At 45.5% G+C, this 25,754-nt stretch overlaps 1 protein-coding gene across 1 annotated transcript; it reads right to left on the bottom strand.

Annotated features, from left to right (window-relative positions):
• Window positions 1-285: 285 nt before the first annotated feature.
• On the bottom strand, window positions 286-23,937 carry LOC137790655 (rho guanine nucleotide exchange factor 26-like). Its single transcript, XM_068585089.1, has 15 exons — window positions 23,894-23,937; window positions 21,688-23,276; window positions 20,547-20,601; window positions 20,272-20,414; window positions 18,271-18,327; window positions 17,601-17,761; window positions 15,150-15,302; window positions 14,872-15,001; window positions 13,434-13,508; window positions 13,110-13,199; window positions 12,298-12,452; window positions 6,722-6,934; window positions 1,372-1,442; window positions 1,048-1,152; window positions 286-428 (listed from the first exon to the last, which is right to left on the bottom strand). The coding sequence occupies exons 2-15, from the start codon at window positions 23,176-23,178 to the stop codon at window positions 286-288; spliced, it is 3,042 nt and encodes a 1,013-aa protein (XP_068441190.1). The 5' UTR covers window positions 23,179-23,276; window positions 23,894-23,937.
• Window positions 23,938-25,754: the final 1,817 nt, after the last annotated feature.

Genomic DNA, 25,754 nt, shown 5'->3' with positions numbered 1-25,754 from the left:
GTCTGAAACTCATGCGGTATAATATTTAGTGGACGAGCTGAAGTCTGAAGCACCGTGGCTTCATCTTTAACCCACTGAACAGCCGGGTCCTCGTGGTCCCTGAGGGCCACGGGTGTGGTCACTGAATTTGATTGTTTGGGTTGGCCTCTTAAAAAGAAAGGTCGCTGGTGAGTTAAAGGCTCACTGCCAGCTGAGGAAGAGCCCTCTGTGGCTGCAAGCTGCTGCTGCTGCTGCTGCTGCTGCTGCTGCTGCTGCTGCTGCTGCTGCTGCTGCTGCTGCTGCGGCTCACACGTTGGTCTCCAGCCCCTGCAGGCGGTCCATCCTCTGCATGTTGCGCTCGATGGTTGCCTGGCACGTGATTTGTTCTGCGCACTCGGCGAGGAACCACCCCCTCTCTCCGTCGCGCAGTCGCTCACCTTGGTACCAGCCTGAAGAGGAGAGACATTGCACCGATGCATGAAAACTGAAGCCTGTGTTGTGCTTCTAGTCCACGTGATCGGCTTTTGATGCTCAAAGCCGTCTGTTCTTCAACGGGAAAGAGACGGTTGCTATGGTCACCAAAAGGGAAGGGACCTTTGGCATCTGTGTGCTTGTGTAAACCGCATCTTCAGAGGTCGACGCTGCATTGTATTAGACAGTTTATAAAAGTGCATGATAAAACGTCAGTTACAATGGGAAGGTGAATAAGGGGAATACAAATGTGTGTGTGTGTGTGTGTGTGTGAGTATGTGTGTGTGTGTGTAGCCACTGTGCCGTGGCACGTGAGAGAGATAGTCAGCTGTGTCGTGTGGAAATGTCTAATTTCATTTCAATCGGACCCAAAAAAATATTGAGTTGCCGCAAATCATTTTCAATTGTTGAGCGTCTGAGTCTGCAACATAGTGGCTGATCGGGTTTAAATACTCTTCCATGCCAGCAGCGAGCTCAAGCATGACCTATACCATATACGCTGTATGAAGCTACTACGTGACATTTTGTAACTTTCATGGTTGTTGGTGTGCCGTGGCTCAAAAAAGGTTGAAAAACACGGCGTTAGCGTTAGCGTACCGTCCTCCACAGTCTGCGAAACCAGCACCACATCAGCCACCTGCAGGGACAACTCATCTGGCTGCTTGGCTGTGTAGGTTCTGATCACCTCCACCTGCTTCACATCTACAAGACAAACACAAGTATATAAATCACTCCAGATGACTTACACCGGTCGTAATTGAACACATGAAATAACTCAGCAAGGCAACGGTTGCGAAATCTATCTTGAAAAAAAAAAAAAAGACAGTTCTTCAAATGATCACAAGGTGGTGCAACAGGCCAAAAGGAGAGAGTCCAGAGAGCCCTTTCACAGTGTGTTTCTGAGTGTTTGTGACAACTTACTGGTTCTGTCCTGACTCTTGTTGTTGTTGACGTTCTGGCCCAGAGCGCTGATCCATCGAGCACGCTCATTCCTAAAGGAACAGATTTCAGCCCATCAACTTCTAGCACTGACTCATGAACACGAGGAAGTTGTATTCACTTCACAATTTCTAAAAAACTTGACAGTGCTGTGAGAGTAGCACACCTGCTTAACCCTGGTTGAGGCGAGTTTGATTCCTTTAAAGCTTCTCTTCCGCGTGCTACGTCACAGCGGTGCAGAGAACAAACGCAGCTACAAAAGGAGATATTCCAGGCCAAAGGATTACTTCGTTGCACTGCAAGTTCGGCCTTTTCCCTCCCTCCTCTTTGCCCCCGGGAGAACAGAGGTTTGTTTTCAGTTGCAGAGGACTGAGGAGACCAAGCACAAGGCCGATTCCCAGGAGGAGGACAGACCTGCTTTGACTTTCGCGTGTGTTTCATGGGAAAGAAACGGTGGGCGGAGTCGCACAGGTCAAGTTCCACGAAACTCTCCCATTTCACCTGTTCTCATAGAATACTGAAGGGGGGGAGGATTCAGATGGCGCGGGAGGGATAAAGGGGGTTAGGAAATGCACCAGAGGGGGTTATGTAGGCCTCCTCTGACTCATGGTGATATGCAACAAGCCCAGAGAGTCACAGAGCGGCACAAATGCACCTCAAACAGTAAGTCCCATGAGTCAGACCTCGTTATTGTGTTCCCATTCTACACATGCTGTTTTGATCCTTTACCGGACACACAAGCTGAAACAAACAGGGTCACGTCAGCTTTCCACAACTAATTGGACCGTATGACATCACTCTAAACCTTAAAATGATTACCTTAGAGCCATCTTTGTGCACCCACAATGCAACATTATGACTGTAAATGGTATTATTTGACTATAAAAAGGTCACACTTATCAATCTCAAATAAACAGCTATCATGCCAATCATCCACCACGGCACATTTAATAATTTACCTGGCATTTTAAATATCTCCTGGTGTCGTCCAAAGTCCAGGTGGAAAATATTAGTAATGTGCTGTCAAATGATTGCATTCAGGAATGACGTAACACTTCAAGACAAATGTGTGGGAGCTAACTTCACGTTAGCTTTAGCATGCCAACAATGACAACGCTGATACTTGGCAGGTCTTATGTCGGCCATGTTAACTCGACAGTCTTAGTTTAGCATTCAAGATATTATTTTATTGTCAAATGCACAGATAGCAGACGGTTAATCTATACTATGACAATCTGATTTTGCTGGTCCTCCTAACACACGGAATTACAATAAACTTAAGGGTAAAAAAAAAACGAAACTAAAAACAGAAGGGCACGAAAATAAGGCACGTTACCAGTTGTTCATTAGCATTAAACACCAAGTACGGCGAGAGTCGGTTGGGAATGTCATAAACTCGGCAGATATTTGGTCATGAACCAAAGTATGTGCTGTAATTTAGACCTGACGACGGGGCGGGGTGAAAAGTGACAGTAACAGGACTGTCTGGACCAGTTTCCATGGCAATCCGTCCAACAGTTGAGGCATTTTACCACAAATGTGAACCTGCTGGTGGCGCAGGAGGAAAGGTTCCTGCTCACGACTGAATGTGGAAGTCCTCCCGACGTCCCAGCCGCTGCGTGGGAAAGCCATCTGCTAAGTTGCTGCATTTGACAGCTGGACACACACACACACACGTCGACAGATTCATGTGCACATGCACTCCATCGTGACAGGTCGCCTCCTCATGCTTAAACATCTGAAATACTTCGTCTAAACTGTGAATGCACATTTATTCAATACATCAAGCACAGGCGCCGACGCGCGTTTGAGAAGCACTTGATGGTTATTCGCGGAATGCGAGGCACATGCCATCAGGTAAAAACATTTAACGACAGCCGCTGAGCTGTGACAGCGTGTGTGTGTGTGTGTGTGTGTGTTAACATGTGAATGCTGCATATGGACGGACAGCAGTCCTCTTCTCTCAATGGCTACAAGCCTTTTTAAGTAGTAGAGTGTAGTATAGCGCCTTCTGCCTTCGACCATTCATCCCTCTGTGCACGGGAATGCCAAGAATCATAAATCTATTGTCAAAGGTTCTCGCTTGAGCTCTGAAAAGGAGAGAGGCCTTTCTGCTGCACTATAAATAAAGAACGCCGACAGCCTCTTTCTAACCTCTGCCAACTTAAAATCACCAACAGATCACCGTTTATTTGTTTTTTTTATCCCCCCTTTTTTGGCTCACTCATATCACATAGTGGACCCGTGGACCTCGTCCCTCGCTTGCTTCCATTTAACAGGTCAGAGAGATATTCCTGTACGATTTCACCTCGGACAAACAGGACATCTCTCTGGCGGGAGCGTTCCAGCAACAGAAACTCACAGACAGAGAACAATTCCAGTTTGTCGTTATCACGTAAGCAAAAACAGACCCGGTGAGATAATCAAAAAACAACAACTTAAACAAAAGCAGAGCAAACAACAAGACGTTCTTCCAAAGTGAGCAACAGAAGTACGGACGCCCTCCTCCTCCGGTTGGGGCCGCGACTCGTGATGTAAGAGGTGCTGCTTTGTGTTATCGCTGCATCTCTGACTAACAGAACTGTTTCGCTGCAGACTTCTGTAGCTGCTCTGTTCCACTAACAGAGACTCCGGACCGGGCACAACATCGGAGGTCATGGGGCAGACGCACCGACATGTGCACACCGAACAAAAGGGTCCAGAGAGGAGGAGGAGGAGGAGGAGGAGGACACAGACGGAAAGGAGGAGAACCACAGACGCTACACAGGCGTCCTTGTCCCGTCTCCGGTCCAGCTGTCTGAATTCCTGCAGTATCATGTCACTGCGTGGTCGAGGGCCAGCCCTTTGTGTGCAGCTTCTTAGACCTCACACAGTGATGCACAGCATCAGGTACGACACTGGCTCAAGTGAACTGAAAGTAGACACGCCCACACTGACCGACATGAGAAGAAGTCCTTTTCTACACAAAACAACTACACACAAACCCTCCGTTTGTGTTTGGTCTCTGGCCAAAATGTGCAGATTTCCATATTGTAACCTGACTTGAGTTGCACTAAAGTTCAGTGGTGAAGTGAACAATATAGGGAAGAGTATGTAATGCAGCCTATATTCTTTACTAACAATATGCATATACCTGCTTTGGCAATTAATAACAGGAGGAGCCATGCACAAAGTTGTTCTGCTAGTGTCAAATTGGCACGTTTTACTACTTTCTGACATTTTATAAGTAATGTCATTGTGTAAATATTCATTAGTTGCATCTCTATAGCCTCAATACTCTGCATTGTCCTCGCCAACTCATTTAACTCTGACAGAAGCCCAAAATAGGCCGGCTAATGTAACCCCACTTCCATGTGTCGCCCCGCGTTAGAGCACCACATCGAGACGGATGACCGGAAGAGGATGAAGTTATTCTGGTCATCAGAAACAAAAGAGCCGACACTCGCTGCCGCCTAAAGGATGAGGCACGGGGCTGTGAAGAAGAAGAGGAAGAAGAAGAAGAAGAAGAAGAAGAAGAAGAAGAAGAAGAAGAAGAAGAGGGGAGAGAAGGGGGTAGTCGTGGGAAACAGCCCACTTAACAATGGGCCGCTGCTAAGCAACAGCTTAAACAATGCTTAGCAACTACCGTAGCAATGGCTCGTTGCCAAGGTCTCTCTCTCTTCGGCTCATTCAGAGCTCCAGCGAGCGGAGCGATGCAGTCGCTCACGTCCTCGCAGATCTTTGCAGAGGGGCCCAAACTTAATCTATGAGGGGCTTTCCACAATGACACACACAGACACACACAGACACACACCAAAGTAGTTTTCTGGTTTCCAACCACCGGATGAACCTTGGAAGGGCTTGCAAGTGATGACTAATAACTAAGAAAATGACTTCTGCAACATTAAATTGCATTTTCTGACTTTTTTCTTTTCTCTTTTGGTTTGAACTAAACCGCGACCCACAACCTTTCCTAAGCTTACAAGAAGACACAGCATGAAAACAGATGGATAAACAGATCACAGGCAATGCATGCTGGGTAACGGCTGCAGTAGGCGATGCGAAAGGGTTAACAAGACGTTGCATTTTGATGCAAATTAAGTTTGACGTTGTTTTTCTTTACCAATGTGCTTCTGATTGCTGTCACTTTGACATGTTTCTGGTCAGCTGACCCCCGTGCAGTGTTAAATTACCTTTACAATAATTCTGTCTATGACCTTTAACAATACGCATGTGAAAGTTAAAAAGTAAATTAGTCGTACGGGAACTCTTACAGATTATAATTTAGTCGTCACAAAATGACAACATGTACCTGAGGAACATTTAGCACAAAAAAAAAAGAAAATGCAAAGCCTTTAAAAGAGTTAAGAGACGTTGAAAAGCAGTGTTTTGTAGCGTGAAACTGGAAACTGCTCCTCCTGTAATAATAATAATAATACAGAAGGAGGTTGTCAAACGACCAAGGAATGAGGCAGAGCCGGCTCCGATCAAAAGAAAACACTCTTCAACAAAGCCTTTAACCACAGAAAATAATTACAGTGAACTCTGTGTGCGTGCGTGCGTGTGCGTGCGTGTGCGTGCGCGCGTCTGCACTTGCCGTGCACATGTGTGTACGTGTGTCTTAGACGGACTGCAATTTCTATTGCAAACAAATACACCGCGTAAAAAGCCCAACACATGACAGATCCTCTGTGTGTGTCGGTTATAAAATCTATTATATACTCGATTTTCCGTACAAAGAGACACAGACACAGAGTATCAATTAAGCTTAAAGCAGCTGGCCGTGTTTCTGTACGAGTAATCATTTACGATGCTCACGCGAGACGTCTTTACACAGAGAGAGATGCTTTCTCCAGAGTAGAAGATGCCCTACGAAACAATGATCCGGCGTACAGCCGGACTGTGTTCCAGGACGACTAATAAACTTCCTTTTCCTCGGACGCATAAACAACAAGCAGTCCGGCTCCGACTGTGGCTTGGAAACAGATGTAACAGAATATCCCTGGGACTTCACAGAGTCCAGAGAGAGATTAGGAAATAAGAGCTAAGGAGCGAGGATAATGGAGTTGTCTTCCTTAAAGAGCGGAGTGGAGCACATGAAGGGGAAAGATAAGGGAGTCGTGTTTAAAGAGAAGAGAAGGACCTGAGCTCCAGACTCTGCTCTCTGGACAACCTGACTATCAAACCTGACGTGTACTTTGAGCTCCTCATGCGTGTGTGTGTGTGTTTTAATCAGAGAGAAGCGATTCACTGGAGATCACATGCTCGTACATCTGCGACTGAAGCGCCAGTGGTAGAAAAACAGCACAATAAAAAAGGTTGACAAAGTACTAAAAAGTCCAAAAACACTCACAGCAGCTCCGTGCCCAGGACCATGGGAACCTTTTCGCCGGAGTGGTTGCTTCGGAAGCGCAGACGGAAGAGGTTGCTGGCTCCGGCTTGCCGCGAGCTCAGCATGCCGCCGCCGCCGCCTCTGACCGGCGACAGGCTGAGGTCCTCGGGCTGGCAGCAACCCACCCAGATCTGGTCCCTCAGAGCGTAGTCGATCACGGCGTAGCTCTCCTCGCTGAAAGAGACGCGGAGCTTCGGTTAGGGTCCACCGACTTCACTCGGTTCAGCGGCAGATTCACCAGATTCAGACGCGTGAGGGTCATTTGGTGATGGAGGGATCCACCGACGCCGATTGAACTCGCTCAAAAATAAAAAAGGTCCTGGAACTGTGCCCCACCAGCCAAAGAAGTTAAAGACACACGAAAAGTACGTACATGAGAAAAGAGCATTTTTTATTGAATTATTTCAAGATAAATGCTACTTTGAGCATCGTGAAGGCAGATATTTAGACGCTTTCAGGTCTGTACTCAAACATACTGTAGATGTGAATTTTCTCCCCTTTTTACAACTTTTTCTAAACATTCGTGTCATTGAATATTATATTGAATTTGTTTTCATGACTTATTTGTATTTTAGCAGTTTGCTGAAAGCCTCGGTTGCCATAAAGCGCCCTCAGCCCCGGATGTCCAGTCTGCACTCGACATGGACGAGAGACAACAGGAGCTGTGATCATATGCAATATTGTTGTATGAAATGTGAATGTACAGATTAAAGTGTTGAAAGAATGAATGTCTGTCATTGAGACATTGTTCTTTTGTTAATTTAGTTCAAACACAATACAGACGAATAAACCAAAGCAAATAATTATGCTACAATATTAACTGACAGCAAGATAACATTAAAAAAATATAATATTTGACGGTTGTTTTGGACCCAAGTCATTAACACACCATCCACCCACGTCCTCTCGCTCGCCACAATGACGCTCGTTGTTTCTAGTAGAGGTTCAGCTTCATGGCACCTCAGTGAGGTTACAGACGGGAGTTAATCAATTTCACCTGGATTAATAAATCTCACATTCTTTGCCACAAAAAAGTCCAAACATTCATCCGTCTGCACTCAATCTGCCGGCCTCTGGTTCCTTCAGGACATGCCTACATTTCCCACGAGTACCGTCATCGTGAGCCCGCGTCTCGCCGAAGCAGAAAGCGAGTAAGAAACCTCTGGAGCCGGTTGTGAAACATGAAGCCTCCAATACGGCACTGAACCTGGAGAAAAAGTGTGTGTGTGTGTGTGTGTGTGTGTGTGTGTGTGTGTGTGTGTTGTCATAGTATGCTCTGAAGAACAAGAGCTTAAGTCCAATCTCTTGTGGTGTGCACACAGACACAGGGATGGACAAAGGGGTCAAACAAGCAGCATCTGTCTCCTTCGGTTACTGCCTCGCTCTTTCACTGACTCACACACACACACACACACACACACACACACACACACACACACACACGGCGCTCAACAAGGTTCAAACGTTACCCATCAGCCCCTGTTGTCCAACAATCGATCAGTAAAAGCCGGTTGCTCACAAATACTCTGACTCCTCGGGAGAGGAGAGAGAGTTCGGGGAGAGAGGGATCCGATGAGGACCGGAGGAGAGGACGGGAACGCTCTCTGCATCGGGCCGACCACGCCGACCCGGAGCAGAAGACCCGGACCGTGACGGAGAAACACGTATTCGCTGCTACGCCTCATTGTTCGAAAAGGAGATTCATATCGCTCTGATTTTTACTGTTAAATATGATTTTTATGTTGTGTTATCTCTCTCAGCTGTTATTTCCCTCACCTGTAGATTAATCACAGGACATGTTGGTCGAAAGCTTACATGACAGCAACTGTTGACCTGTTGAATTAATCTGACTGGACCACAAGAATCTCTGTTTTATCATTAAAATCCAATAAAATAAAAATAAATCTAGGTAATAATAATAATAAAGATGTAATGAAGGTCATTTCTTTGTGATTTGAAAGGGGCAATATAATGGGTTGATGGTTATATGCACATTCATGTTGTTTCTTAAACTGTTCTAATCAAAATGGATCAGCCCTGAGAACATTCCTTAAATGCATATCTTAAAAAAGGCTTTACCTTTTACAATTGAGGTGAACATGTTGGTTTGTCCTTTTGGTTTCCTTCACCCTGATACCAGACAGAAAGTCATTACCACGGAATACGTCGCCATGTTCAACATCATTTATGTTCACCTCAAACATGACCAACTCTTACGTGAACCAATCCCTAAAGATCCCCTCTGAACAAAGAATCACTCGAATGCTGTTCAGGGTCACGTGGGACTCGAGTGTCTTTCGGGTCGTCACCATTTTAGCTCCCGACGTCCCTGTTGAAATGCCTGGAATGCCGTTAACGTGACGCTGGGGAATGCGAGAGGTGAGGAACCCTCAGGCGTGTGTGATGGGAGGGGAATATTTCTAAATAGAGGAATGAAGGTGGGACATAAATAACCGATGTGGGAGAGAGTGTTAGAAACGGATTTAACCAGCAAAAGAACACAACATAATCCATCCTTTGTTCAGCCTCCTCATAAGCTTCTTACACAGAAACAAACTTTCTGGTATGAAAATGCCTTCGCCGCTGGAGAGAGAGAGAGAGAGAGAGAGAGAGCATAGTCTACCACACACACACACACACACACACACAACAAGCTTCCTACTGTACAACCAGTTCTTCAACACAAGTTTAATTAACTTTAATTAATTAATAATTTAAAACACAAATCCTCTGATGGATGTTGAGATGCAACTCCACATCAAGCATGTAGGCGCACACACACACACACACACACACACACACACACACACACACACACACACACACACACACACACACACAGTAGGAGCAATGGTGCAAAGTACAGTAAGAGTGTTGAGACGATGGCAGAGTTAAACAAACAGTGTAGCATTATAAGCTCTCACACACACACACACACACACACACACACACACACACACACACACACACACACACACACACACGACCCCCCCCCGCCCACCCCCCCCCAAAAAAAGTGAGAGAGACAAAAAGGAAAGAAGAGAGACGAAGACCTTCATAATCCTGAATGTTCAGATGATGCTCAGCATCACAGGAAGTGGAGCTGAGAGGAGCCAGCTGGTGTGGACTCAGCGTTACGTAAGTGTTCCTGTGAGCCAGAGAGCTGCGTGACAACGGCCCAGTCTGACATGGGCTTGGTTTCCTACAGACACTTTCATTTTGGATCCAGTTTGCAGCGGATAAAACAAGCAGATTTGACTCGATTGAACAAAACTGAAGATAAATTGTGGAAACAATTTTATCTCCAGACCTTCTTTTCCCTGTGTTTGAATGTTTTTCTCTGGGTTTGAGTCGTCTTAAAAACACAAAATTGATTACAATACTTGTGTTTATTGTATGTGTTTGTTCAGCAAAGTATTGGAAAAAAAAATGTATATCTGTTACCAAAAAAAAAAAAAAACCTTTTAAAATATATTTTGATTGTAACTATGACCATCCAACATGATATGAGCCAGATTTCCCAAAAATGCTTCCTGGAGCGTCAATAAGACACCTTTTTGGAAAAATTAGGACCGAAAGAATCAGAATCTGCAACAAAAACCTCAATGAAACAAAGTCTTGGCCTGTTAGGAAGGAGTTTCAGTTCTAAAATGGAAAATTTACATATTTTATGCCAAAACATTGTCTGGACGGGGCATGCTGGGACTTGAAATGGGAGCGGGAGGATATTCGCGGATGGTTTCCGAAAGGTTCAAACTCTCATTGAAACTTTTATCTTCTCGATAATATCAAAATCTGCAAGTTAAGGAAACCTCATGGTTGAAACTAGTGATATTATAGTATTGTTAATTTATCTCACAATTATATTCTCAAGTATATTCTCATTGTTTGGTCTATTAAACATCAGCGAAAAAGTAAAAAAAAAAAACATTTCATCTATTTCCTCAAAAGTCTTGTTTTATCCCAGCAATGTTTAATTCACGGCTGTTTTGAAAAACACGGCAGCAAATCCCCTCACTGGAGAACTGGACGTGTTTCAGATTATATCTACTTTTGCATTTGTGCTCAAACTTTATGACATATTTTATACAAAAAGATGTAAAACAATTTGGATTTATACATTTTCAGAATCATTAAGTGATTACATACAAGATACATTTTCAGTTCAATGCTATTAAACCGATGACAGCATATTAACCATAAGGATTCGCAACCAAATGAAAACAGGCTCACACTCTTTTCTCTGAATATATTTGACGTATAGTCCCATAAAACTGAAGACGGCCTCAGGTCGTAGGTATGTTTTTGCTCTTCTGTGTAAGTGCCGGTGCGTTGACCTTTGCCCCTTTACTCCTGGCGTGCGTGGTACTGCTTGAAATGTGCGCCGAAGAAACATGAGACGAGAAGCAGCCGAGAGGATTCAAGCACACAACATCAATGCATTTGGCAACGACGTCCGGTTAGCTGGTCGTAAGCTACACACTCCAGGTCCTAATGACAAGGGAAAGAGCGATTACACCACGATGTCTGCTGTGGTTTTCTTTGGATTCCTGCAGATGAAGTGCAGTAGAGCAGCGGGGCACTCACCTGCAGCACAAACCGACATTATAACGACATCTCCCTTTCAAAACGCACAAACACACACTGTGATTCCGGAGCGCTCCCTTTTTCCCAAATCCCTCTTCCAAACCCAGGCCCGACACCACACACTGCTGGAGTATGCCGTCCTGGGTCACATTCCCAGAAAAATATCACATGGAATGTTTTCTTTCCATTTTTTTTTATGATTCTTAGGAAATCATAGTTTTCGCGAGTGGCGGCGGGACAATTGGTTCCAGACCCAGAGGGAGATGAAACGGGAAGGGATTCTTTTTCTGGCAAAAGTAGACGCACTGGCGCAAAAACCCACACTGCACGCACACAAATGAAAAGCACACCATTTCAAGGAAGTCCGCTTTGTGGCTTGTTTCATGGCGTTGTCCTAAAACTAGAGGAATTGGAGGAGACGCACTAACACGGCCGACAATAACCCGTCGATTCGCTCCAGATGAAGCATTGCACCGGGACATGTTCAGACACTCAGGAACACGCTCAGATTCATGATGCCAAGTCACAGCAGGTTCAGGTAACTGCACCTGTTCAGCTTGATAAACAACGCGCCCAACAAGCAGGGCGGGTGGGAGATCAGCCTGATTGTACAGCGCATACGAAGGTCTTAATCCCTCTTAAATTCATCAAGATCTTCCGCAACCCTGCTGATAATGCCTTCACACTGTGACGCAATTCCAGTGTTTATTCGTTTTCCTCTAGCATTGACCTCAGTGATTGTTCTTTATGTGAACGGGCTAAAACAAGTTGAAACACGAGGATGGAGGAGACGATGTAACACGCCCTGCGCTCAGCGCCTTGGCCATCGGCGCTCCATACATTCTCACACAGTAAAAACCAAAGGACTTACGGTTAAACTCTCACTCGCAACATGTCAGAACAGGTGAGTTATGAGAAAAGCCTGCACACCAGCTAGAGACTAGACTCACCTCTTCTTCTTAGTGACAATGAAGACGTCATTGAAGAGGAAGAAATAGACCTGCTGCCGCGACTTCCGCTTGAGGAAGATGCCGTTGTCCAAAACAAATGCAGTCAGCTCTCCTCTCTTTACCATCCACCTGGAGGACGAGACCAGGGGGAAGGGCTGGGGACGGGGGGGAGGATGATGTGAATAACGAGAAACAGCAATACATCTAACCACATAAAGTATTTCAAAATGTCTGATATGTTTGTGCCGTCAGGAATCCCTGACTGTGTGTGCATGTGCGAACAGCTGGCTATGCAGACAGAAGATATGTTCGTGAGACATCTGTGAATCCCAAATGTGCCAACAGCTACTTTCCCACACTACTTAGGCACCGCCTGCCAGGCCTTGTGTGCATTTGTGTGGAGATACTCGCCAAGCCAGAGATAGTGTGGTTGTGTGTGTGTGTTGCATGCCAGCGCATGACTGCGAAGCCCATGTTTTATTTCATCCTTACCGGCCTCCGTAGGCAGCGCTTTAACACAAAACACATTGGGTCTTGTGCGCAAGGAGGTGCAGTTCTTTATATCAACAGTGTCAGGTGTGACCTTGGATGACCTCGGGTCGCTTGTACGTTCGGGTGTAATCCACAAGATCGTTCCTTTTTCATCGTCGCGCTGACGCAGGCTAACCACTGTGGTAGCGTTAGCTTGAGCTACATTCTCTACGATTGAGATTACTGAGCACTTTGTACCAGCTAATTCCTAAAAATGTCCAACTATTTTGTCAACTGGAATACTACCCAAGATGCAAGTGTGTAACGATGTGTATCTGTACCTTGATCTTGAACTCCAGCTGAGAGTTGATGGTATACATCATCTCCGTTCGCTCCATTGTGCGAGCTCCTTCATTACACTTCCTTACCACCTGCTCACACAACACACAAACACACAAAACACACACACATTTAATCAGAATGTACAGATTCCTTCACCTTGTATTAAATAATTTAATGTTGCATGCAAAGTCTCCTGAGACACATCAGAACCATAGCAACATATATTGAATATAATGTATAAATGCACAGATATAAATTCACAAAAATGTAAAGAAACATCAAATCCAGATTGCATAACATGTGCAGTCTTTAAACCCACGCACTTTGCTGACTGCTTGTAAAGCCTTCTTACACTCTTCGTATCGTGCCGAGTCTTTAGGCGTCTTCTGACAAATTGTCTGCAACACAGATTGACAGGGCTCAAATTAGTGATGCAACTTCATACTGTAATAAAGCAGCTGGCAGCGGTGGCACATGCAGAGTTGGTGACCAGTCGCTCCAACAGAATTTAGTACGACGATCGGACTAAGTGCAGCTGCTCTTGAGACGACGATGGCTAACGAAATCTTTTGCCGCTCAGCCAGACCGGCTGAAGGAAACGCCATCAGAAGAAGTGTGATCGACCTGGGGAAAAGGGGGAAGAGGACTGAACAGCGTGGACATAGGTTTGTTCCCAGCCTGCTCCTAGCTAGTGTCCTGTTGCTGGAAATCCACCAGTGTTTTTGTTGCTAAAAGTTTACATTGCCCACGATGCAAAAAAAAAAAAAATGCTCGGGATCTGTTTTACATCAATTCCAGCACGTCTACGACTCCACCAGAGGAAACAGTAGACTGCACCCGAGCTGTGTGATCAGCTCCTTCCTGTTGACGCTCTACACCCCAAGCACGAAGAGAGCGTTGCAGTTTGCAGATGACACCACCGTCATCGGCCGGATTACAAACAACGAGACTATATATAAAGAGAGGAAATCAACAACCTTGCAGAGTGGTGCTCAGAGAACAATGTACTGCTCAGCGTCAGTACAGCCACGGAGACAGTTGTTCATTTAAGAAAGAAAGGGAAGACGACACACAAAGCTCATGAACGGTCCTTTGCCAAGTTTTGTCAGGAGTATCAACTGCCGAGCTACCGGACTTCAAAACAGCTTCTTTACTCCTTAATTCATCCTCCACCCTCCATTCATACTGTGATGAAGTTTTATTGTTGTTGGTTTTCTTTCCAATGTAAAAAAAGTGCGAATTAAATCTAAATTGAGTTGTGCAACCTCGTCATACAATGACAAATACAATCTTGTGAGTTCATGCACAAAAACACAAAGAACAATGATTTGCATCAAAACCTTAAGCCCATACTGATACATAAAGACAGCTGTGGGAAGCAATTAAAACTGAACTTTCTCAGGATCCAAAAGCCTCCGAGTGTACGAGCATAAACCTCACAGTCCTGAGGGAGACACCGAGGGAGAGGAGGGGGATGAACATGCGGCGAGGAAGAGGAAGAGAGAGAAAGGCTCAGTAGGGACATAAGAATATGGTGCCAAAGGAAGCAGGAAAAGAAGAAAAAAAACATTAAACGAAAGAGGAGAAGGGTAAAGATGAAGATTAAGATTATCGAGGAATGATGTAGGGTCACGTAAACATCTTTGGAGGCTAGAACACACCCAATGTACAGTTAGTCAGGGTAGAATGAATAAATAAACTGTTGCGTAAGAGTCTTGTTATTCCAAAGCTTGTGCTACTCTATGTCTTCAATGCACTCACATCCATCAGCAGGGGGAGGCGAGTGATCCTCTGCATGGGCAGGATAAGGAAGGAGATCATGGGGAGGTTCCTGCAATCTGGGTGGCTCTCAATCCTGGTCAGCACCTCCTTAAAAACCGGATTCTTGGAACTGCAAGAGAGGACGGTTTAAGTGTTCAGAAAGAGGAGTAACTGATACAGAGAGAGGAAGAGGGAGAACACGAGGTGGTTCACAGTCATGTTGGATCAAATCCACGACAGATACGATAAGAACGTCATTTGTCTGCTCGGTCACTCACACCAGCCTCTGCAGGGTTCTCTGCTGGTAGACTTCGTTGGAGCAATACGTGATGAAGGGATCAAAGTTGGACTGCGCATGCTTGTCGACGATGTCGCTGATGTCATCGATCACAATGTTCTGGTGGTGTCTCTCCTCCAATTCCTTAAAGAACCTGAGTGCAGGATGAATAGAGGTTAGAAAGCCAGTTATTCACAGCCCGCGAGGGAACGGCTTCAAATCAAGAGTCATTCCACACGGGAGAGAATATAGGACACGATGACAGATATAAAAGGCAGGAAGGCAGGAAGCAGAGACAACACCTTTCTTCTAAACCCGCTGTTAGATCACAAAAGAGGAACTCCCCGCCTCTTAAAATAGACGTAGCCTGCCATTAACCATAACACAGAGGTTTTTCCTCTTCCTGAGCTCCACCAGATGGCCCTTTTAACGGCACGCCACATGACCAACTTCAAGAGAATAAGTGTTTTTGCAAGGTGACAAACAGGAAGGTGTCACGCGACACAGGACGCTGACCTTGACCAGTTGGACAGAGTTTGAGCTCATCTGCAACATCACCTCTAATGCCCCCTTCCATCCACACCCACTCCACACACACACACACACACACAGCGCTGTGACTAGCTTGTGTCCACCATACTCAAAATTGAACAAACGTGCGTTGCCCTGTCCTTTGGCCCATGTCCGGAAGGTGCATCCGGGGCTTTATTTGCAGGTCAAGGCTGTTCAAGTTCAAGCAGCGCTCCATGCTCGGGCCAAACTCACTGGCTTGCCTCAGTGTTGAAGCATAAAATCATAAGATCATAAAAGTGAGTCATGGTAATGAATGAGGTATGTCATATCCCAGGGCTGCAAGTGAAATATAATCAGTTACACACCTGCAAGTAAAATACTCAACACTCACAATCACACAGGAGCCTGCGGGTTGAGAGATATTTATGATATTTTCTAAGCCTGACTTTTTGTTCCAAGTAAAACATGTTGCTGAACCAGAGCTGCTGGCCAGCGTATAACTGAAGAGCCGCTGGCCTCTCGTCTCCATGCCCTCCTCTCTGCTCCCACGCAGGTCTCCTTATTGAGGGCGAGGGTAAAGTATGGCGTTAATGTGGGTGGTCTGTGTGTAGGAATGAGAGAGGAGAGTGAGATGAGCTGCAGCACGTCCCAACACAGGAAGGGATTGTTGAGGAATTTACAGATTCATGCAAAGTGAGAATGAGGAGTAATCAAATGTACATAATACTGTTCATGTCAATCCACATGTGCTTGTAGAAAGTGACACGTAGAATTTGTAGAAGCTGTCTTGCCTTGATGAATTGCCTTGTTGTTGAAATGCGCTCTACAAATAAACTTGCCTTGCCTTCATGGTGTATTGTATGCAAAGGGCAGAGGGCTGTTAGGCCGACATTAAATCCTTGAGCAAATGCCATGAACAGTTGCAGAGGGAAGGCAGTGAAGGCTCTGGGTAAACTTTCAACCGAGGCAACAGGTTGAAGTGAGCTTAACCTCGTGCCACTCAGATTTAATAACCCACATTATTGACACTGGGTTATTGAGAATAACCACAAAAAAGGTAGTAACAACTTGTTGGCAGAGTAGGTGCAGCAAACATGTGAAAAGACTGTAAACCTTGGATTAATTATGGAGTCTTTGGTTCTCATAGCAGGCTTGATGAATAGCATGAGACTTTAGACCAGCATTTAAGGCGAGCTGACCTAAACAACATGATGATAATATGTGTTATAATATAACATTGCCCTTTGGGTAATCTCATAAAAACAATGAGAAATGACTCCACAGTTAAAAGCACACTCATAAGGAGAACATGTGGGCTCAGAAACTCTTCTGTCAATCATTTGTAGACATAATTGCTGAGGCAGCACAGTTTTCATCAGTCTCAACTTTCATGGCGTCTCATGCTGGAGAGTTTCAGTTTATGGGATCATTAGAGGTTCATGGTTACCGGGCCATAAGCGTTAAATCATGACGGACGGGTAAACCCAGAGGGCCCAGAACAGCAAACGTGGGCCAGACAAAAAGAAGCAAAGACTTGTGAGCTCTCTCAAACAGCAAGAAATGTTGATTTTGAATCATCTTTCACTCAAGTTGTGACCACACATGCACACAAAGAAACGCCAACCTACAATCCCTTTGACGCAACTGGAAATAACTCTGATTGAAGATGGAACGTCAGGCTGAAAAACAGACATCCGGTACACAGAGATAACGGACACGCCCCTCAGGGAATGAGTGCTGTCAAATAAGATCATCATCACACTTATAAACAAAACCACAAACCCTGATAGTGTTGGAAACATAAAAGAGCCTAAAACCAACCTGCATACAAGAAGCTACACTTATCATAAGTCACACACACCGAGAGAAGCAGACATAACAACATGCAGCAGTAATACATCTACAAAAGCTAGACATTGTAACACAACCACGCACGTACTTTTTGCTCGCCTCACAGATGTCGGTGATGTTGGAGAAGAGGTGGTGGTGTTCGGTCTTGGTCATGGCCTCGCGGAGCTCTGCAGAGTTCTTGAACATGCGGATCAGGATCTCCAGACTGTGGAGGTACGAGTGCTCCGACGAGATCACCTCAAAAATGGACTAATGTGGCGAGAGCGACAGGAAGGAACAAGGAAAAGACTCACGTTTGTGTTTTTTTGATACACCCTGTCCTGACTCACTCGGCTCATGAGATGGACTCAGCCATGAACTTGCTTGACAAACATACCTGCACTCCACAAACCTGCTGGTGTGCGAATGAACAACTTTTATTCTGATGTGAACACCAATTTGTCACTGAACTTAACCTCTAAACTCATTCGCCTTGTCGTTCTTAATACGACAGCGATTCAGGTGAGTATGTATTGGAATAGCTGTGTCCTTCCCCTATTTATAAAGCATCTGCTTTAATTATACGATAGTCCAGGATGCGCTGTTTCCTCGTGTGCTCTTTTAATGGCTTTTTAAATTGGCCTTGAGTTTACAGAGACCAAATGGACCCATCCCTTCCCCCCGGTGCTTAGGAGCTCTTAGCTTAGCATGCAAGTAGCCCAAACGTGTATTTTTCTCACTCTGAACACAACTGTCAAAGTGTGAAATATGATTCCTACCTCTTGTCTTTTGCGTTCGTCCTGATTCATCCTGTCAGAAAGACCACTTTTCTTCACCTAAAAAAGGGGGGAAAAATCATGAAAAGATTTAGAATACAAAGTCACCGTTGTTTGACTCCTCTGGGTTTTTTTCAGGTCACCGTCCCTTTGAAGCAAGGGTGTGTGTGTGTGTGTGTGTGTGTGTGTGTGTGTGTGTGTGTGTGTGTGTGTGTGTGTGTGTGCGTGCGTGCGTGCCACTGTTGTCCTGGCACACAAAGACAGCAGCACTTTGCATAGCATGCGGAATAGAGAGGCAATGAAGTAGTTGTAGGAAATGGGAACAGGACGATCTTCACTGAATAAAGAGACGAGTGCAGAAATTTGTTAAAAGGCAAAAAAAAAAACCTCTTGGGATGAAATGTAATTTGGTCGAACACATACGGTTAAAAAGGAAAGTGTGTGTGTGTGCGTGTTAGTATGTGGCTGGGGAGATTTGGTCCAGAAGTTTGAAACAAAGCAATCTTTTGGAATGAACTGGGTGTGGAGTGCTATTGAATTATTCAGCCTGTGGCTGAAGGCAAGGTTTAGTAAATAGCATGTCTCCCTATTCTGTTCCTGCAAATACAACCACTACGACCCGGGGCACATTCACATTGAACTTTACCAGATCTCACGTGAATGGACATATGCAAAGAGGCCGTCTTTCCGCTGGCGTCTCATACGGTTTTGGACAAACAAACAAGCCCACAGCAAAGCAAACATCTCTCGTGGTTCTTTCTTTGTACTTCTTTCACACATACACCAGTTTCCCTTCTGTCGAACCTTCAACACCATATCAGTATAACGAGCTTTCAATGTGAGGCTGTTTTAATGAGCGAGCAACCACCCTGTCATGCCATCTGAACTTTGCCCCGCTTTGCAGTTTCCCTGGGTGTAACTGAAACTCAATCAATTGGATCTCATTATTTTTTTTTAAATCTTCAAGCCATAGAGTGAAGCTCCACCTGCTGAAACTACGCAGGGTGATTCCTGGAAGGTCATGTGACATTTCACCAAACCTTAAATGACGAGAAACTTCAGGGCGAGAGAGGTGGAGGAGGAGTCGAGTGTTGGAAAGGCAAGACTCACGCGATGACAACTTGTGGATCTGGTTCTCGGCTTCACTGAAACTAAACTCATAAAAGTGTCTGCCGGCATTTCATATCAAACAAATGATCCCGCAGCGTGACATCATGGACTGTCTGGCCACACAAACTCATGGCAACTGTGTGTGTGTGTGTGTGTGTGTGCGCTGGTCAGGATTGACGCGTTGACCCACTTCCCCCCTGTGTATCTCTATACACAACAACAAAAATGACAGTTTCTGAAAGTTTTCCACTTTAAATTCAACCTCCCTTTCACTGGAGTCTGAGTGCATATCGTTGTCTGCAGTTTCAGACCTAATCAGAATTGCCTCCTACGCACTCGCTCCCACACTTTCCCTCCTCAACAAGTAAACAAACAGATGGGAATGCTGCAGACTAAATTATCTCATCCCTTTCCTCTGTATTCCTCCATCCGTCCGTTCCGATCCAAAACGATATTGCGTAATGTAGAGCCGCCGCGCTTCTCTCCAGAGGCAACATTTTAAGCATATTTGCAGTCTGACGAATATATGGAGTTTGCCAAAACACTGGCATCAGGCCCAACAGTGCTTGCAAGACTTCCTGTCAGTCTGGCTGACTGTCTGCCTCCCTGCCAGCCCCAAGTCCTCAAAGAAATGCTCCTGCCCTCCGTGATAACCAGAGTGAGGGGCAGAGGAAGGCAGGAGCAGTGGGAGGATGGGAATGGACTGTGGCCAAACTGGATACGACGGCATTCTTCAGAGCACTCGCATTCCAAGACTCCGTAGCCACATACTGCCTGTATGTCTCCGTACTGGACGTAGAGAACGAGTAGGAACGATACGAGAAGAATGGAAGCTACCACAAGTGTGTGAGCGTGTGTGTGTGTGTGTGTGTGTGTGTGTGTGTTATGTCTGACCACAGTGAGCTGGCTCCAGGAGGTGCGTACAGGTCTGTACTGCACCACAATGCCGCTGTCGGGTTTGGGTTCTCTGGAATCGGCATCCTCATCTGAGTCATTATGCAAGGCCTTTTCCTGGTAGTTCTGGTACAGCTCCTCTTCTGAAACAGGCAGAAAAGACCAAGCATGTTGAAGGAGTTTAAGTTGAGAGAGAAAGACAGAAAGGCGAAACAAAACCTACATTAAAGTAGTGAAATGAAGGGGAAAGTGTAGCGGAAACAAGGTTTTCTCACCCTCACTGTCAAACGTCCGCTGACTGGTTAAAACTTTCTTCTTCTTGTCTGGACTCTGAAAGAAAAAAAGAAACACAATTGCCATGATTTGGACAAAATCTGAGGGTCCGGGCAGGCGCACACACACACGCGCGCACACACAAACACACACATACACACACACACACTTTAAATGAAACCGGCCTCTGTATCACTGTCACCTGCCTGTGGCTGTTCTGCTGACCTTCTTCATTGACCCCTGTCTAACTACAGAGCCATTGTGAGCATAAGTGTGTGTGTGCCATTGTGTCACATTACGTCACGTCTCCCAACAACCGCATTGTTTTCTTGTCGTGCCTCGTCTGACCTGCTGCTGAGTTTGTCCCACAGTACTCAGTCTGTGTTGTCATTTTATAACCTGGACTTCACCCCGCAATACTGAAGTCCAGATTAATGCCATCTGTGTGCATCAAATAGAAACCCATCAGAAAACTGTTGCCAGGGCTGTATGTGTGCAGTTCAGCAATCGGCATTTGCCTTGCAGATGAATGCTAACATTGATTTATGTCTGCATTAATTTCCCTTAAGATTGCCGGGCTTGTACAGCTTGTACCTCTCACGCTGGTCATATAAGGCAGAAACATATTCTCTATGAGCATTAGAACGGTCAACCCAAACATGTAAACCAGCAGCAAACCAATGAGTAGGATGTGTCGGATAAAAGCCAACCTCACAGATTCACTCTGGTTTGGAACAAGCTCTGCCCACTTGGCGGTTTGCCTTTCTACCAAATCTAGATATATCTAGATTTGCATTATTTCATCATCTGAACGCCACATTTGGATAGAGGTTGATCTCAGAGAGATCCTGAACACAGCAAAAGCAAAAGCAAAGAGAAAATACAGCCGGAGGGCAGGGTCATTGTAGAGACACCGCCTAACACTTACAGTAATTGGCGATGATTGAGAAGGATTATTTTAGTACGAGTCTCCATTGTTTTGAGGAACATCCTAATCAATGTGCCTTCAACCACATTAAGGTAAAACAAACAAAAAAGCTATTAAATGAATAGCTTTTTATGATAACCTCCACATTGCTCTTAAGGTGATTTCTGTGTATATTGTGTCAAATTTCAAACCCTTTATTCTTTTAAAGCACCCACCTTGATTTCCCCTGGGCTGGTAGGCTTTGACATCCCGGGGATGGCTAGTTTAGGTGTCCCAGGGCTGGTAAGTTTAGGTGTCCCAGGGCTGGTAAGTTTAGGTGTCCCAGGGCTGGTAGGTTTAGGTGTCCCAGGGCTGGTAGGTTTAGGTGTCCCAGGGCTGTCGGGCTTTGCAGTGCCAGGACTTGATGGGCTGACTTGTGAATCCGTCTGATCCTCATCCAGCCATCTGATGACTTGCTGGGACAATCGATGGGCCTTGGAATCTTCTGATGGGACCTCCAAGTCTACTCCACTCACGACTGCCCTCCTATAGGAAGTACTCCTTAGGCCTCTTTTCAGTGTCCCCGAGCTCTCAGTTTCCCCATCTGTCCCCTCAGCGAGACCCCCTCCTGTAGAGAAGTAGGTTCCTGTCTCCACCATGCTGAGGGCTTTCAACGCCCGCTTGGAATGATCCAAGCCCAGCAGCCCCGTTGAACCCTGCGGCTCAGGTGGAGGCCCCTTGCTCTGCCGAACATCAGACGCTAAGCCCTTGGGGATGAGTTGCTGGGTGCCCATCTTCAGGGCAGCAGGGCTGTGGGTGCTAAGGACGATTGAGGTGGAGGGAGAGATAGATGGGGAAAGTGAGGGAGAAGGGGAGGTGGAGGAGATGGAAGAAGAAAAAGATGCATGCCTGGCGTCCTGCGAGGAGGCCGGCGAAAACGAGGACGGTCTGAGGGGCGCTTGTCCTTTGTCTGCTGGCGACGGGGAGCGCGGGGTGGGGGGGTCTGAGGAGGTAAGGGAAGAGAGGGAGGGGATGCTGGAGGTGGAGCTGTGGGAAGGGGTGGGGGTACGCCGTGCTGGAAGAGAGGGGCTGGATGCGGACGAAAGGGAGGAGAGTTCTTGGGAGTTGTAGTTGTTGTTGTTGCTGTTAGAAGTGCGTGGAGACAGGACAGGAGAGGAGTCAAGAACAGCTCCAGACAAGGGCGAACTCATCTCAATCGCTTTCTGCTCTCTCCACGAGCGCATGCTGAACGGGTTGGACACGCGTTTCTGGGGGTCCTGGAGATGCTTTTCCTGCGATACCGTCACTACGTTACTGGCTCTCTGCCGGTCTCCATTACACACTCTATTGTCCAGTGAGGCGGATCTGCTATCCTCAGACCGAAACTTGGACAGTGAGAAGAGTCCGCCGGAGAGGGGCCCGATGCTTATGCTCCGGACCACTCTGGTTTTCCTGGAGGGTTTGTGCAGAACGTGCTTCAACACCACGGTGTTCTTGCCCCACCTCGGAGGAGCCACCACCAGCCGCTCGGCAGGTTGGCTCAAAGTGAAGGAACACTTGTTGTCCTCCACTGGGAAGTCCGTCGTCATGACCCCGTTCATGTGGTAACTGAGGGGTCGCGGTTTGGGTTTGCTGGAGTCCTGAGGGGGTTTATAATTGTCTGTGCGGCGCCTCCACAATGGGGTGATGTTTTTATTGGACAGATCCACATCGTTACCGATGTCCATGGTGCTTAGATCCTCTGTGACCTCGTTGCTATCTGCGTCCAAACCTCCAGGTCACAGTGCAAACACTGCAGTACTGTCGAAAAACAAATCTCACCCCCCTGAGAGCAAACAGAGAGAAGAGGAGCTAAGTTCAGTGTCCAATTTCACTAAAGATTACTCATTAACAAGGATTCAGAGCAGACACTGGAAGCCGAACTTCAACACATGAGTGAAGGAGTTTTTTGAACTGCCCAAAACAAAAGCCAGATCACGGAAGACAGCTGCACATCCTTTTGTATATGTTCACGGCGGTGGAATGCCCTGATTACAGGCACAAAGCGGACACGATGCTGTGAGCAAAGAACAATTGTCCGCCACAAAAGTGAGTTTAGAGAGTATTGTTGCTGGTATTATTTTAAATCTCCTTTATTCTGTATTAAACTTCAAACACTCACATTCCTGTATGTGTGAATACATAGAACTACATAAACATGCAATACTCTTACTATATGTTGTGCCTTATTTTGTTCACCTTTATGGTACTTCTGTGTGTTAGGAAGAGCCAGTAAAACAGGCTTTTATTGTATAGAGTAACTCTGGTATCTGTGCATATGATAATAACAATAACTTGAATGCATCCGTTATGTGATGCCCAGCAGAGAGATTCAGGTGTAGAAGACTATACTTTCCCAGTCATCGATACTGGGAAAGGATCCGAGGTGCTGGATCAACTCACCTCTAACCAGCGGCTCTGCTGCAGGACGCGCTCATTGTACCTGCGCGCACCGACGTAAAACAAAACCTCCTCTGGCCGAACAGCATCGGTCGGAGGGTTTAATCCAGCATTGGTTTACTCCACCGTGGGTTTAATCCAGTGTGGGTTTAATCCAGTGTGGCATCGACTCCAAATGATGTTTGTGAAACTAAGTTGGAGCCCGCAAAGTCACTGTGAGGATTGACCGGGGAACTGGAGCACTGCTCTTACTGGCGCTTTGAGGAGGAGGAGGAGGAGGAGGAAGAGGAGGAAGAGGAAGAGGGAGAGGGGCTGAACAGAACTCCCAAATTCACTCACCTCTGGTGGGCGTGGTTATGTTGGATTGGACGTCCACTTATTTTAATAAAACTTCACAATGAGACGACATAATTATCGAGGTTTACTCAATTATTATATTATTCTGGTTTAAGTTAATTGCTGCATTGTCCTCCAATATCTAACTAAAAAAGTGCAATGTTGTACTTAGTTTAGTTTTTTTCACTGTTGCTCTTAGTTCATAGTAATCAATTAATACATTTTCTATGATATTTTATTATATTTACAATCAATGTATTTACTTTATATTGTTGTAGGTCCACCCGGAAGTCTATAGTTACCCTGTACAGGGAGGTTTAGCAATAAATCATTTAAAAAAGATTGTACCTCACCTGCGCCGCGGCATCTGCATCGCACACTGAGCCGTTGCTGTTGTGCGCCATCTAGTGTTGTTTGGCGTAATTGCAGAAAGCATCCGGTCAGATATTTGCCAATTTCACAAAAATGTCCCAAAGTACTTAAGTTGTGAGTGCTCTGATATTCCCACAATATTCCAAATGCAGATGTATGGACTCATGTTTGAACAACAACGCACCCTGCATGTTACTCTCTGATGGTCTGAAAGCATGAATAATGTTTTATTCCCGCTCCAAAACAAATCCCTGTTGCGCAACATGAGGCTGGTTAATTCATGCATCAATGAACATGAACAATTGCGAAATTGTGTGTGACAAAACTATTTTCACATTAAATCCACACATGTAATAACTTTTCATTTTGAAAAACATAACGACACCGTTTAATCAAAGAAACATCAATGTAGGTTAACTTTTAAAACTGTTACTTCCTGTAAATAACTGACCGGGCTGCGTGTAATGGCTGGAGCCCCCGCGGGGCTCTCGTGCACCAGTAGTTCACCTGCCTGACCACTAGAAGGCGCCACTGTCATGTTGAGTACAACCAGGAGTCGAACGTCACTCCACAAAGCAGGTCACATGTTTCATTTAAATGCAAATGATCTATAAATGGTCACACGTGTTGCTCTCTGATTGCTTTGCAGTGACCGACCATAAGATTTATTCTCATTTTACATAAACTGTTAAACATTAAAACCCTAAAATGTGTGAACTAATAGTGTCATCTTTAGGCAAACATCTGTTGAACAGATAAGGTGTGTAAAGGCCGTCAAAGCACAGGATTAGTGAACTGTCACCAACATCAGAAGCATACAGACACACTAACAGAGAGCGAGAAACACATCACACACATCTTTACACACGTGTTTACACACATCTTCACACACATCTTTACACACATCTTCACACACATCTTTACACACATCTTTACACACATCTTTACACACATCTTCACACACATCTTTACACACATCTTTACACAGTGTTCTTGCAATCAGACAACAGCATGTGTTTAAACCAAGATGTAGAGGGGAGGGAAACATTAATTAATAGCCAAAAAGGTCAAGAACATGCTGTTTAATACATAGATATATTATTAATCCTCAAGGGGACATTTTTTTTTGTCATAGTAGCGTCCCACACTTAAAGAC

This window comes from Clinocottus analis, unplaced genomic scaffold, assembly GCF_023055335.1.
Source record: "Clinocottus analis isolate CAN_PGR_092001 unplaced genomic scaffold, fCliAna1.0.p SCAF_2, whole genome shotgun sequence".
Taxonomy (NCBI): Eukaryota; Metazoa; Chordata; class Actinopteri; order Perciformes; family Cottidae; genus Clinocottus; species Clinocottus analis.
This window is presented reverse-complemented; position numbering and strand designations above follow the sequence as displayed.

Excerpts from the sequence above, each read along its gene's own strand:
- LOC137790655 (XM_068585089.1), bottom strand. The coding sequence starts at position 23,178 with ATGGACATCGGTAACGATGTGGATCTGTCCAATAAAAACATCACCCCA. Across the intron at positions 20,602-21,687 it reads CCAGCCCAGGGGAAATCAAG|AGTCCAGACAAGAAGAAGAA; the intron begins GTGGGTGCTTTA and ends TTTTTCTTTCAG. Across the intron at positions 18,328-20,271 it reads CCTGGAGCCAGCTCACTGTG|GTGAAGAAAAGTGGTCTTTC; the intron begins GTCAGACATAAC and ends CCCCTTTTTTAG.